Source organism: Siphateles boraxobius, unplaced genomic scaffold (genome assembly GCF_051911475.1).
Source record: "Siphateles boraxobius isolate OS27281-9 unplaced genomic scaffold, OSU_SipBor_1 56, whole genome shotgun sequence".
NCBI classification, from domain to species: Eukaryota; Metazoa; Chordata; class Actinopteri; order Cypriniformes; family Leuciscidae; genus Siphateles; species Siphateles boraxobius.
The window spans coordinates 11,987,501-12,002,370 of record NW_027509182.1 but is presented as its reverse complement, the minus strand read 5'-3'; the positions used below and the strand labels follow the sequence as shown (position 1 = coordinate 12,002,370).

At 36.6% G+C, this 14,870-nt stretch overlaps 1 protein-coding gene and 1 long non-coding RNA gene across 5 annotated transcripts in view; one reads left to right on the top strand and one right to left on the bottom strand.

Annotated features, from left to right (window-relative positions):
- The window catches only part of rgs3a (regulator of G protein signaling 3a), a 201,527-nt gene that overhangs the window by 120,357 nt on the left and 66,300 nt on the right, over positions 1-14,870 (bottom strand). The window contains exon 1 of one of the 4 annotated variants that reach the window (XM_077206791.1): positions 6,652-6,826. The exons of 2 other annotated variants lie outside the window; for them this stretch is intronic. In XM_077206791.1, coding sequence (XP_077062906.1) covers positions 6,652-6,672 — 21 coding nt within the window. In that variant the 5' untranslated portion in view covers positions 6,673-6,826. Of the gene's footprint in view, positions 1-6,500; positions 6,827-14,870 lie in introns of those variants that run through there. One more of the 4 variants, XM_077206793.1, reaches the window with a different exon arrangement.
- LOC143715133 (uncharacterized) overlaps positions 1-14,870 on the top strand; it is a 251,763-nt gene that overhangs the window by 218,011 nt on the left and 18,882 nt on the right. The gene's annotated exons all lie outside the window — the stretch shown is intronic.

Sequence of the window (14,870 nt, the reverse complement as noted above, 5' to 3'; positions counted from 1 at the left end):
ATTATTATAGAATTACAAAAAATAAGCTTCATAAATAAGAATTTCATATAATCGTTCTAACAAATTATATTACAGTCCTCAAAGGGATTTGTTTGAGTAAAGACTCCGGATCTATAGTGATCGTTTCTGACTGTATGCCATCGTTACTTTTGTATTTTTAGGACGATTGTAGACAAATATCTGTCGACAGAACTATTAACCCAAAATGAACACTAAACATCGGCTGCCAAATCAAACACAGAACCATGTTTACTGTGACTGTAGATAAACAAGCATGTAGATAAACATAAAAGCTCTAATCAAAGAATAATTTACACTAATTACAAGTTCGCAGTTGAGATTAAAAAAAAGTTTGTAACGTTAGGTGTTTGTCGGATAATGTTAAGTATGAATGAGCATTTAACAAACCAGCAGAGGCAAACAGCGTTGTCATTTGTTTACTTCCTTGCTACAACGTACAATTAACAATACGAACTATTACAGGAAAACACATCGACGAAAAATAAATCATACTTACAGGTTGTGGCCCGTAAACAACAGCTTCTGTTCTTAAAGTTGGAACTGCTCCATCTTTCAGCACAAGCCGTTGTGCGAATCCTGCATTGAACTCGCCAGGATTGTGAAAGCTTTCCTCCGTAACATGTGCACCACAGAGAGCGAGATTATGGGTAATAATTATGAGGGACCGAGTTAAAGATAAATTTTAACCATTGATCCCTAACTCCCTCGTCCCCAGGAAGGCCGAACAAAGTGGACCTGCAATCCGGATGAAAATAACAGCAGCGTTTCGACGGCATTGAGACAACTCATCTCCAAAACTGCAATATAAAATGGCCGCTTATTAAGTATTCTCGGAGGAGGGGTTTATGTAAATAATGGGATATGCTGACGTCAGCAACCCTGGAGGAATGTCGTGTAGTCCAAAACCGTCCGTTTGCTGTAGTCCTTAGAAATTGATTTCTTTAAAAGCAAATATCTCCCTTTGCTTTGAACTTTGAGCGCTGTAACTTTGCAGATGTTGTTTATGCTCAAACAGCAACATTACACACTAGCTAAAGTTAGAAAAGTGAAATCGTGTTTTACCACCCCTTTAAAAGACTGGCTGCTGTAATAAAAGAATAAGGTGCTTCTACCAAGTATTAGTTGAGAAGTGTGCACATTGGTACAACTTGATTTTTTTTTCTTAAAAAATACTTTTTTTATCTTTGATTTATTCCTACATTTCAAAATCCAGCTGTTTTTATAGGGGTGTGTAGACTTTTTATAGTCACTGTGTCTTGTTTTGCACAACATATAAGGCAGAAATTAATCTATCTTTCATATGGCAATCTTAGACTCTCTCATTTTACTTAAACATCCATATGTGCTGTTTTTTATGCTTATTAGAATATCGGCTTGCTAGTTTGGTAACATGTAAAGACAAAACACTCTGTTGGAACTCTATTCCAATAGACTAATTCTTAAAGGCAATTGCATTCCAATAGAATTATGAGGTTTCATTTCAGTTTAGAATGTGCGCAGAAGAGCTAGCTCACTAGGTTTTTGAACAGATTTTTAGTGTTTCCAAGGCATTATATTACGTAATATGACTGTTAGTTTGGTATATTTCCCAAAACGACAAACTTTCAAAGCCTATGGGATCAAACAGGGTCAAAAGAGTTCTCAGAACATTCCACTGCCAAAGCACTACAGATGGCAACCATCAACCTGGCAAATTTGCTGACAAGGGCCATAGAATCTAATAACCACTCACTTCCCTGAAAACACAACTAAGCAAAAAAAAAAAAAAAAAAAAACACACACACACAGAGGCATCTGCAATATATCAGTGCACTAAAGGCTGACTGAAATGCAAAAAGATGCCCAGGAGAATAGAGCTGTTTATCGAACTAACTATGCTTAGATGTTATGGGTAGATTACAGTCTCAGAACACAATGAATAATTGATGCTGTCAAACACTCATCTTACCAAGATTACATTTATGACCACCCATTAACTGACACTGCCGAGCTGCGGGTTGTTGCCTTTTACCACTAAGCAATCAGGACCTCATAATCTGTTACTTTCAGTCACAAAGTGCTTCATGTTGAGAATGAATGTTGAAAGTGAATGTTGAGAGTGCATCAATGAAAGCCAAGCTATTATTTACTTATTTATTTTCTGCATATTAGTTATTACTTCTACCAGTTAACTGCCAAAGCCTCCTCGATCTCCCAGGACGAACCAACCAGTTAGCTCAAATAAATGCTGTCTAAAGATACATACAGAAAACAAAAATAGCAATGTAGCATTTAGTGCTTCTAAACAAAAAAAAAGGCCAAATTCTGACAGTAACATGCCATTTTCTATTAAAACAGTAATATACCGTAGAAAACAATGCATTCTGGGTTATATTTGTCGTTTTCAAGAAAGTAGCCTACAGGAATATACTGTGAATTAACAGCGCTAAAAGTCGACACTCAGAGGCTGTGTTCCAAATCACACCCTATACCCTCATTCACTATTCCCTAAATTAGTTCACTTAAGAAGAGAGTGAATTCTGACAATGATGAACACCTGACAAGAATCACTGAAAGACAGAAACAAGAACAGAAAACAAGAACTACAACTGACTTCCAGCAACACTGAGTGTGAAACCAGTTTACAAACCAGTTTAACATTATTTCTTTCATACATGTACAAAAGGACTTATTGCGAATTAAAAGATATTTAGTTGCGAATTAACAGATATTTAGTTATTTTTATTGAAATTTATTGCTTTAGTTGGTTTCTTGACCCTTGACTTTATAACATTGGTTTCTCTCTGGCTGCTGTAACTGTGAGTTTATAGATCATATTTGTTATGGCAAGAAAAAGCCAAGAGAAAGATGATCAGGTGTTTTTGGCTGTTGTGATAATGCTCTAATCACCCTGGACATGTCTGATTTTATAATCTCATCCTGTGTATAAGCTTTAAATGTATGAGTATTTAATATTTATCATATATCTGTAAATCTACAACATGAAATCCGTTATTCTGAAGGATATTAAAATTATTTACAGACATCAACAATCAGCATATGAATCTCAACAATGGTGAAAATCAAATGTTTCCTGTCGCAGTGCATACTGGGTTCCAGGATAGTATAAAACTCCCAGCACGCACTGCAGTATGAATAAATAAAGAAAACAATTATTGCCACCATTGTTGAGAGATGTGTGCTGATTTTTTATATCTCTGTATTTCTACAAGACAGTGTAGCTCTGTTTCTTTGGTTGTGTATGATGTGTTAAAAAAATTGTCACTGTAACTGATTGTTGTAGTTTCACAGTGTCACTTTTGATGCAGGATTAAACTCTGAATAAGATTATTGAATGAACAGGCTGTATATGAATTTGTCATCATAATCATAATCAATATAATTAACAGCATTCACAAACCGTGTGTGTGTGCAGAAGTGTGGCTTGCAAAAACACAGTTCAAGCAGAAAGAGAATAACTAATGTTAAAAAGTCAAGGGTCAGCATCCCAACTAAAGCAAACACTGATCTCCATAATGGTAACTTCAAACCAAACATTTTTAATTAAACATCTCAATTACAACTTCTGTAGATGTATGACATATATAAAGTCATACTGGTTAATAATGTGTAATGGCTGGAAGTCAGTTGTAGTTGTAGTCTCTGTCTTCCTCTTTCCTTCAGTGATTCTGCTTGTTAACAGCAGGTGTTCATCACAAATGTTCAACAATCACTTACATAATCACTTAATTATCTCTCTGCAACACTGCGTCAATGTTACTTTTTACTCTTTGTAGTGTGGATTTTCCTTAGGGTTGAAAGGGTTAACAGTGTAAGATAAAAAGACACACCAACGAAATGTATTTTTACAGTGATAAATTGTAAGTTAATAAACAGGTATATACTGGCAACACTTACTTTACTGTAAAATTTAGTTTTTTTGGGTCACCATTGTGCTGAAGAGTAGAGCCTGTGCTTCAGTCCAGGCGAAGGCCAAGAAACATGATGATGATGATACGCTGCATGTTGCTTAATTGAACACACTGTGAATGTGTAGGTCTCAAATGAAATAGGTTCACAGTAATACTTTGCTCACGTTATTAGTGCATTTTAAATTTAGATAATACATTTAAACGACAGTTGGTCAATTTAAGGCAGTCGGTTTCTGCAAGTGAAATTAGTTAACTCGAGTTTTAATTTAGTGCATGGTATTTTTACAGTAACATACTGGAAATTACAGTAAAGAACTGCACAATTAACAGTACATTTATTTTACTGTAAAAAAGCCTGGTAATGTCTAACAGTATAGACCTCTACATGTTGAAAAGAGCTGAGCTACTATCACACAACTGAATGTCCTGTAATTTAATGATGTAATTTAGTTAGTTACACAGTGTAATTTTTTTTTTTTTAAATGTGCACTCTCACTCTTCCTGCTCTCCAACACTGTCTTGTTTAAATCTAGGTTGACTCTAGCACTATTCCTGATGCTAAAATATCCTGACTGCTTGCCAGCGTACACGTGGGGTGCCCAGCGATTGTGGCCTGAGATAAGAGACGCCCATCAGATCCATTTATTAGACTAATGCTTCTGAGAAAAGCACAGATAACAGCAAAAGAGCACTGGAACATTTTTAACCCTTAAGGTCACCATGAAGTAATTTTCATGGAATATTGCAGTATTTATTATAAACGGTTTATCGTGTACATCATTTTTTTTATATTATTCATGCACCTCATAATCTTGAATCAAAATAACTTCCCCTATCTCTTGCAGCACATCTCTTCTCTAATGATGAGGGCGGGGCAACCTGTCACTCACATGAGATCATCCAATAGCAAACCACAACCATCCAATCAATTCCCCATTAAAAATATAAAGCCCCGCCCTACATTTATACTGGTCCAGAAGCAGTTTCACTCAATATGCGTCACAATAGAGAAGAAAAGATTATCCCAACTTCTGTTTCATGATGACTTTAAATTGTTTTTGAATCTTTGATATTACAGACATTGGAGGAACGGTGAGTGAGCATTTTCTAGAAAAAAAGGAAAATACTCTAGACAAGTAACTTGACATAAAAACCACTGGCATCCTCTTTTTTTGCAGCAGCATGCTGTGAGAAAAGTACTAACCTAGAAGTAAAAAAGAAAAACACTATAAAATGAAAAACACCTAAACAAAATTGTATACTATGAGTCTAAATGAGCGAAAATAAAAAATTAAATTTCTGCTCTTTAACTGGTTAATTTGTAAGACATTTTACATAAAAAATTCTTGTGAGCATAATGATTAATTTGTTTTTTCATTTGTTGCCAGCTCCTTTTTGGGTAAACTAGATTCACTGAAGAAAATGTGAGTGTTGCTTCCCTGTGCCTCGATTAAATGGTGTTAGATGGTTGCCTATCTAAACACACATGTCTCTAGATATTTTGGTCTCTAGATATATCTAAAGTCCATCCATCAATGTCAGTTTATGAGTTTGCCAAGCAAAAAAGCTCAGTAGAAACAACAAACCAAACAAATTGAGGTTACTTTTAGCACAAAACAACTTTAATTCTAAACTAAAACTATATTAGCATATATACCAGCGGACAGAATTTGTGTTTATATTAAGTTTTGTCGTCTGCTGCTTCAAATGCTCCAGCTCTTTAAAGTATAGTGGGTTCTGATATGCTGTCAACCAGCTGGGGAAAAATAATTCTGAAAGTGATTCCATAGTTGTGTTGTGGTCTTGTGTCCATTCCAAATATCAAAAAATTCTTAAATCAAGATGAATTTACTAGACAAGTAAAATGGCATAAGACATTATGTCTTGTTTTTTGGGGGTGAAAGTCAGTAAAATGACTTATGATATTATGAAATGATATTATGATGTTATGATGAAATGATATTATGTTGATATTATTATATTATTATGTTATGAAATTATATTATGTCTCATTTTCTGAAAAAAACTAAAAAAACAATATAGATTTTTTGCTTAAAACAAGCTAAATTATCAGGCAATTGGATAAGAAAAGTAATCCTATATAATCTTGTTTCTGTTTGAATTGAGATTATTTTTCTAACCCCATTGGAAGATAATTTAACTTGTTTTAAGTAAAAACTCAATTTTGTTTTTTAGGTTTTTTTCTGAAAATGTGTCATAATATCGAAGTCATTTTACTTGTCTAGAAAATGAATCTTGATTTAAGAATTTTTAGATATTTAGACTCAATACAAGACAAAAATACTAAGTAAGAAAAGCATTTTTCATACTTTTTTTTAACCAAACATTTATTATTTATTAAGATTTTACAAATGCATAATTACTTAAACTCAAAATTTATTTACAAAGCACCTTCAAAACCATAAAAACGGACCAAAGTGTTGTACATAAAACAACATAAAACAGTGCTTACAAACATAATCCATCACACAACATATCACTCACAATAACCAGACCTAATCAAATGCCAAAAGCTAAGGATAACTTGAGAATTGTGAAAATACTCACAAATATTATCAGTTTTCACACAAAAATGTCTCCCATTTCTGAACTGTAAAGCAAATCAACCTCCACGCAGTCTTCCCCCGAACTACAGTCCACATTTTCCCAGGGAAAACACGTCCTCGTCAACACGTGAAAACCAACAGATGCCTCTTACCTCCCGTCTGCAGATCCTCATCGGTCAGCCTGGAGTGAGGGATCAGCGCAGGCTTTACACCGCAGCATCTGAGAGTCAGGGGGTGGAGACGACACACGCACACACACACGTTCTCAAGGCCTTCAGAGGCAAATGACCGGCCCAGCTGAGTAAATGTGTTTCCATTCAAACATCTGCAGTCCATGTCAGAGCATATTTTGATCTGATGATTTTTCGGATTATGTAATCCATTTTAATCCAACCCATGACAAACTCTTTCGATATCACAGCCAGGGTTTATTTTAGGGCTGTTAAGAAGGATTTTACAAATTTACAGGCAAAAGTAAAGTCCCGCCCTGTTTTTTTTTTGTTGTTGTTTTTTACTGCTCTAACAATGTCAGTTAGAAAAAAACATATTGTACAAAATGTGATTTTGCTGTTAATTGAAAAAAGTACTCAAAGCTGCCCTAAATAATTAATTTTTTTATGTCATGCCGCTATTAGATTAATCACAAATGCCCCCCAAGGCTTTGAACCTTTTTGCTCACCGGCCACTGTGGCGAGTGGTTTTCAAAAGTTACAAGCCAGTTTCAATGGCCACAATTTTGACATTGATACCATGGGTAAAAACTGCCATATAGATATTTTTTATATTATCTTTATATATATAATTTGCCATCAGGTATATTAGGCTTCTGTCACTTTAAGACCTGACACACAGATCTATTATACTGTTACACATGCGTTTTCTGTCTCAACTGTTTACGTTCACTTAAAACATAACTGACTGTGTTCAGCACACAAATCTGCGGGAATGAGTAAAATGATGCAATCCCATGCCAAAATTCAAGCCCTGAAACACCAACAATATTCATCCAGATTTAATTAAAAGAGTTACACACAAACCCGCCTCTCCTCACTCGCCATCGGAGAGATAAGGGAATCCATTCTGCGGAAAAAGCCTATTGCAAGCATTTCAGATATTTTGAACACAAACTACATTGCACTTAGTTTATTATATCAGATGCCGTTTTAAAAGACTATAATTGAAAAATGTATATATTAAATATAAAATTCAACCCACCAAAATGGCTAGTAGGAGTGACTGCGTTACACACTGCTGAAATACACACACATTTGGCAGGTTGGCGGGTGTTAATGTCAAGCGCTGATGTCCCATATTAAACTCATCATTGCCTTCTGTACGTGGCTGTTAAATGACCTTTCCTACAAACCAGGCGTGAATTTCATTGAAATGCAAAAGCGCAGGCTGATAGGCCCTTAACTCAATCTGCTTGTGATCATTCTCTAAAGGGCACAGCTGATTGGTTCCTGCTGTATCAGTAGCCAATGAGCTCGCTGCTCAACCTTCAAATACTTGGTTAGCATTTTCTGTAGCAGCGCAATGCTTTCAGAAACCCTCCACCTTCCCCAGCTCCACCTGTATAGATCTGCTACGGCTAATTCATGTATGCTATGTTTGTTTGTGCAGCAGCAGAATGTCTTTCTTGCTCACAGCAGCGTCTGTGTATTTATTGGCAGTAGCAAGTCCCGTACTTACTCTGCAACAGCAAAAACCAACAACAGCATCAGAAGATCTATTTCGTCAAGACAAACATACCAACATTGTCATATCCATACTTCGAGAGTGGTCATTACAGAAATACATTTATTTACACATCTTTGTTAGGATCAACAGCAGTTTATCTTAAAAATGCTTTGCAATATCAACCTGTAACATAGACCATCTAAACGTATTTTTCTCAAAGTCCCCAGAGGAAAGAAATGCTTATGGTCATTATGTTTTTTTGGAAATAACGACACATCTATCTCTGTTTCTGTCTCTACGATACTGGTAATGAGTACTTTAAATAATTCTTGAAATTGCTTTCAAGAATTTGAAAGCAACTTCAATTCAATAAAGAGAAAGCTTTTTATTTCTTCAATATTTTGTTTTTGTATCTTTAAATGTAGTGTATGTTTGGTTAGTGTGTGCAGGAGGATGTTTCTCTCCTGCCAGGCTGCCATTGTAAAAAAATGTTGGGCGAAATGAACAAATAATGAAGATTTTTAACAACAAAAAGCATCAAAGTGTTCCCTAACCAGAAGCCATGAGGGGAAGGTACAGTTTCTGCTCAAAGAACGGGATTCTGCCTTTAGATCAGGCATCAGAGAGACAAAGCATAAGTATAAAAGGCATATTGAAGGCCACATTAAAACTCCTCTAACATGTGGAAAGTGATAAAAGCCCTTAATGACCATTAGGATTTCCCACCACTAATTAGTAATGACCCTTTTCTCCCTGATGAACCTTTTTTCTGCTCACTTTGAAGACCAAAACAGTCGAGTATCCTCAAATCCTCCTTTGCGCCTCAAAGTGAGCAAAAAAAGCACTCCGTCATTTTATTATCAATGTGCATCAATATACCTTCAGGGGTACAATCATGTAAAATATAGATATTTTACAGTCTCTTACTGTTATTTAAGTGTTGTTGTTTTTTAGATATTAACAGATATGTCAAGATTGCACATCAATGAAAACAACTAGAGCACTCGCTATGAGGGAAAATTATTTTGTTGTTTCTTTTGTTTGTTTTCTGAGCCATTTCATTCATCCGGTTTAAAATGCAAAAAGCAACGTTGAAACAACGTCATGAAAAGTGATGTATGTTATTTTGGCTGCCGTGGTCGAATACTATGCGTCTGCGTGATGCATTTCTGAGCTTTTATCTGCATTATTCATGAGAATCAACTCTTTTTAATCCAATCACAGTGGAGAATTCAAATGTCACAAAAGACCCTTTCAGTGCTGTTCGCTCACCTCTGCCTGTTCAGCTTTGCGTTGTTGTCCTTCAGTTATGTATGGAAGTAAAATAATGCCAAATGTTTTTGAAACAAAAAGCCTGCTGAAATGTACTACTTGAAAAAAATATGCATTGCATTAACCCTGCTTGTATTGTAATGCATTGTATTTTTAGGGCTTGCATTTTGATGGGCTGAAATTTAGCATGGTTGAATATTTAAGCTGCGAATACTTAAATTCAAAACATTTCAAACACATTTTCATTAGTAAAATTTCAATAATCCATATTCACCTTTCATATCTGTCACAGTTCTGTCACCTCGGTCTGGATTTTCCCATGGGTTTGTGACAGGACTGTGACACGGCCGGTTTGTCATGTGTTTATGTCTAGTCTGGTCCCTATGATAGCACATGAGTGTCTTGTTGTTTCTTGTGCCATGTGCTCTCTTGTCTATTGTCAACCCCGCCCATCTTGTTATCTCGTTATTGGTTTATTTCCCCCACCTGTCTGCCTTGTTACCTCTTTTGTTTGTTAGCCTATTTAATCTCCCTGTGTTTGCTCTCTTGTGCCGATTCGTTGTACATGTTACGTGTTCCAGTTTGTGTCCTCCCGTTTGTTCCTGGGGTTGGAGTTTGTACCTTTCCTATTTGACATCCGAATAAATCACTGGTCATCGTCAACAACACGCGCTTGCACGCCCTGCTGGTGAGGTCGACTAACAGCAGATAAAGATTATGCTCGGTAATCTACTGCTTTTCCTGCAGTTCCTGGATGTCAACGTTGAATTTACTGTCCAATTTGAACCACTGAATTTGTGGAAGCGAATTTGCACAGCGAAATAAAATGGACCGAAAACCGCCTGTTGAATATTATAGGTTGTATTTTTAATCAGTTTGAATATTTTAGAAGTGAAATATGAAAGGTGTATATGGATTATTGAAATTTTACTAATGAAAATGTGCTTGAAATGTTTTGAATTTAAATATTCGCAGCTTAAATATTCAACCATGCTAAATTTCAGCCCATAAAAATAAAAGCTCTAAAAATACAATGCATTAAAATACAAGCAGGGTTAATGCAATGCATATTTTTTTCAAGTAGTGCAATTCAACAGGCTTTTTGTTTCAAAAACAATTGGCATTATTTTACTTCCATAGATATGCATGTCATAGTTGTTTATAAAAGTTGGTAGTAGTCTCTAAAGATCCTCGTTGGGCAAGTTACTCAAAAAAAGTAATCCACTACAAATTACTAATTACTACCTTAAAATTGTAATTTGATTACATTACTGATTACTGCATGTAAAAAGTATCAGATTACTAATTACTTTACTTTCAAGTGAATTTGAAAACCTATTAAAACTACAAGAATACACTACAAAGTGAAACTCAGTTCTTTCCGTAATTTAATATTGCAGACATCCCAAGTCTCCCGGAAGTTTCGTGAGTCTCCCGCAACTAATTAATTATAGCGCATGCTCATTAGCTGACGCAGCCGGCCAAACGTGATTAGAAATGCATTTTACTAAATATTTTTTTCTTAACAATACATTTGTAACACAAGTAACTTAATTTTATTGACATCAGTAACTGTAATCAAATTACATAAAAATTACATACATTTTAAATGTAATGCGTTACATTACTGCGTTATCACGAAAACTTACTTTGTACTCTGTACATCTTACTTTGTAACGCGTTATACCCAACTCTGCTAAAGTTTTTTTTTAGAGTTTAATGTCATTGTATTTTTAAAATACATCAAGGTTTCCCTAACTCTGTATGTTCTCTAATTTGTATGTTTTTTCTCTGCTCATATTTTTCTCCTCTCTTCCCATCCTCTACACTCCCACTTTTCATCGCATCATACAGCTTTACACGGCAGCGCTTCTTGTGTTGTACGTCACACACATCACACACATGACCAGCGTTGGCCAATAGTGAGCTTACGTGTGACGTACAACACAGAAGCGCTGCGCTGTTACACTAGTGAACTCACTCGAGGCCCACAGAGAAGGAAATGAATAGTAGAAATAAAGTCGTTATTTTTGTTTGTTTTTGCGCACAAAAAGTATTCTCGTCGCTTGATAAACTTAAGATTGAGCCACTGTAGTCACTTGGACTATTTTAACGATGTCTTTAACAACTTTTCTGGTAACAAGTGTCAATCCCTTAGAAGCCTATGGAGGAGTGATCCAGCTCTCAGATTTAATCAAAAATATCTTAATTCGTGTCCCGAAGATGAACGAAGGTCTTACGGGGTTGAACAACATGAGGGAGAGTAATTACTGACAGAATTTACATTTTTGGGTGAACTATCACTTTAAGACTTTCTTCTTCCCTTCTTCATAAAACGAGTGGGACATCATCACATTTTTGTATACATTTTTATTTATTTACATTAGTACATTAGTAAGCTACAGGACATTGTCTTTCAAAACATGACCAGCGTAAAAGAGAGGAAAAAATGAATGTGTCATTGTACCCAGCACTTCTGAAAATGCACTTCCGAATGCGTCTCTGTCCCCAGCACATTTAAAAACCAAACTGACGCCGTGATCATACTTGTCAAAAGAAAGAGAGATGGCATATATCTGGACACAGATTGCACAAGAAAAAAAAATGCAGACACATGAGCAATTCCTCTAATGAGATTGTTTTTCTCTTAGTTGGGCGGGTTTCTCTCTCTCTCTCTCTCTCTCTCTTTCTGCGCATGTGCGGAGTGAGTGTGGAAGGAGCCGGTTGTTGGGAGTGAAAGTATCTCTTTGTTTGAGTGAGATTTCTTTACTTTTCTATTTATTTATTTATTTTTCTTATAACTTATTTATAGTTAATAGGTTTAGTTTTTTCCCCTGACTTCGGTCAGAGAGTGAGGTAAATGGGGTCGGAAATGGCGGATCTCTCACGATTAACAATTAAGCATGGTTGTAAGTGTATGCCTGAGGCCGTGGTATCAGTGGAGGATTGCCTGATAGCTGTGAGTGCGGCGATCGGTGGTGCTAATATAAAATCTGCCTCTCGTATGAACAAAGCAATTGTGTTTTTTCTTAGTGAAAGCCAAATGGTGGATGAATTAGTTGAAACCGGGTTGATAATCAAAGACATTTTTGTGCCTGTTTTGCCTTTGTCAAGCCCAGCCAAGAAAGTCATTTTATCTAACATACCTCCGTTTGTTAAAAATGAAAAACTAGAGCAAATTCTCCAGAGGTATGGTAAAATAGTAAGTCCTATTAAAATGATTCCTCTTGGATGTAAAAATCCCGAGATTAGACACGTGATGTCTTTTCGGCGTCAGGCTTTAATGATTCTGAACTCTCAGAGTGATCCATTAAATCTGTCGGTGAAGTTGAGTATTGAGGGAAAGGATTACACTGTGTTTATAAGTTCAGAGTCAATGAAATGCTTTGTGTGTGGTGAGTTTGGACATGTTAGACAAACTTGCCCGAGGCGAGACAGGCCAGCTCCGGCTGCAGGTGCGGAGAACAGCGAGAGGGCGGCCGGCGCAGATGTTGCTGCGACGGCTGTGGCGTCAGAACCGCAGCCGGACGGAGCGCTCTCTGCGGCCGGTGATGTGCCCGAAGTGAGACCGGTGCTGGAGGCCTCTGGAGACGGCCTGGCGGGGGCTGTTGAGGAGGCGGCCGGGCCGAGTCATGCTCCCGCTGTAACGCAGCCGGAGACGAGCCCGGGACAGGTGTGTTTGCACCCTGAAACTGAGTTGTTTTGCGATGGAGGACAGGCGCAGCCTGATAAAATTGAGAGTGATACTACAACTGAAGAAGCGTTTAAACAGAGTAAAGATGACATTTTATCTCAAAACCCTGTGGATTTAATGGATGACTCTGACAATGAGCACGATGATACGGAGTTAATGAGAGATTACGCAGCGGATTCGGAGCTCATCTCTGGAGGTAAGACCAAACTTTACTCACTTCAGCAGATCAATCACTTTTTGGATACTACTAAAGGACTTCGTAAACCGAGAATTGATTCATATTTTCCGGATGTAAAATTGTTTTTATTGTCCGGCACCATGGCTATGAGAAAAGCTTCCTTTGAAGAGCTTGATAAACCAAAACGGTACCGTCTCAAGAAACTTTTGAGTAACGTTAGAAGTTCTTTGAATTTGCAAAGTAAAAAATGAGTATAGTTTGGTTGTCAAATAACCCTTGTGGAGTTACTTTATTGTTTGGTTATTTTTTGCTTCCTTTTATGGCACCTTTGAGATTTAGTTCATTGAATATTAATGGGTGTCGTGAGGTTTTGAAAAGGACTAGTCTTTTTGATTATATTATTATGAAAAAAAGTAGTGTTGTTTTTCTACAGGAAACTCACACAGATGTAAATAATCAATTTCAGTGGCAGAGTGAATGGGATGGACAGGTTGTTATGAGTCATGGTTCTAGTATCAGTGCAGGGGTGGCTATTCTTCTTGGAGTTGAGTTTAAGGAACAGAATGTGAGCGTTTTTGACGTTCTACCAGGTAGATTGCAAAGAGTAGATGTTGTTTTACATGGGCTCAATTTTTCACTCTTCAATGTATATGCCCCTAATATTGGGACTGAACGTACACTTTTTTTTGGGAAACTTCATACAGCATTAAGCAGTGTCCCACAGGGTAGGTTTATTGTTTTGGCTGGAGATTTTAACTGCACTTTAGATCATACAGTGGACAGGAATCATGAGGAACCTCATAGTCCGTCAGCAGATGTTTTTAGAAAATTGATAGTTTTTTATGATCTTGTGGATGTCTGGAGAGAAGCTTTTCCTGATGTAAAACAATATACGTGGATAAAAGTAAGTTCGAATAGGGTTTCTGCAGCAAGACTTGATAGAATTTATGTACAAAGAAGTGTTTGTGAAAAGTTTTTTGATAGTTGTATTATTCCTACTCCTTTCTCAGACCACCATTATATGTCTGTTAATGTTATATCTGCACAGAGCACATTTAAATGTCCCTACTGGCGTTTTAACAATAAGCTTTTGCAGGATCACAACTTTGTGCACTCTTTGACACTTTTCTGGGAGATGTGGAGAGAGAGTAAATCTCAGTACAAGTCCCTGAGTCAGTGGTGGGACATTGGTAAAGTTCAAGTCAAGATGTTTTGTCAGAAGTATACTGCCCACAACAAGAATACTCTTGAAAACAAAATGAGACAACTTGAACAAGATATTTTGCAGCTGAACATTGAGCAATATGATGGAAGTACTGTTGAAGCGTTGGAAACAAGGAAAATTCTTCTCCACAATCTCCTGGAAGAGAAAGCCAAAGAGACTCTGATTCGTGCAAGGTTTACATCTTTTAATTGCATGGATGCACCAACATCTTTTTTTTTCAATTTGGAGAAGAAAGTTGTTGATAGAAAAATTTTAAGTCGTCTGAAACTTCCAGAAGGAGGTGAAACAACTGATGAGCATGAAATAATTACTCAAGCACTGC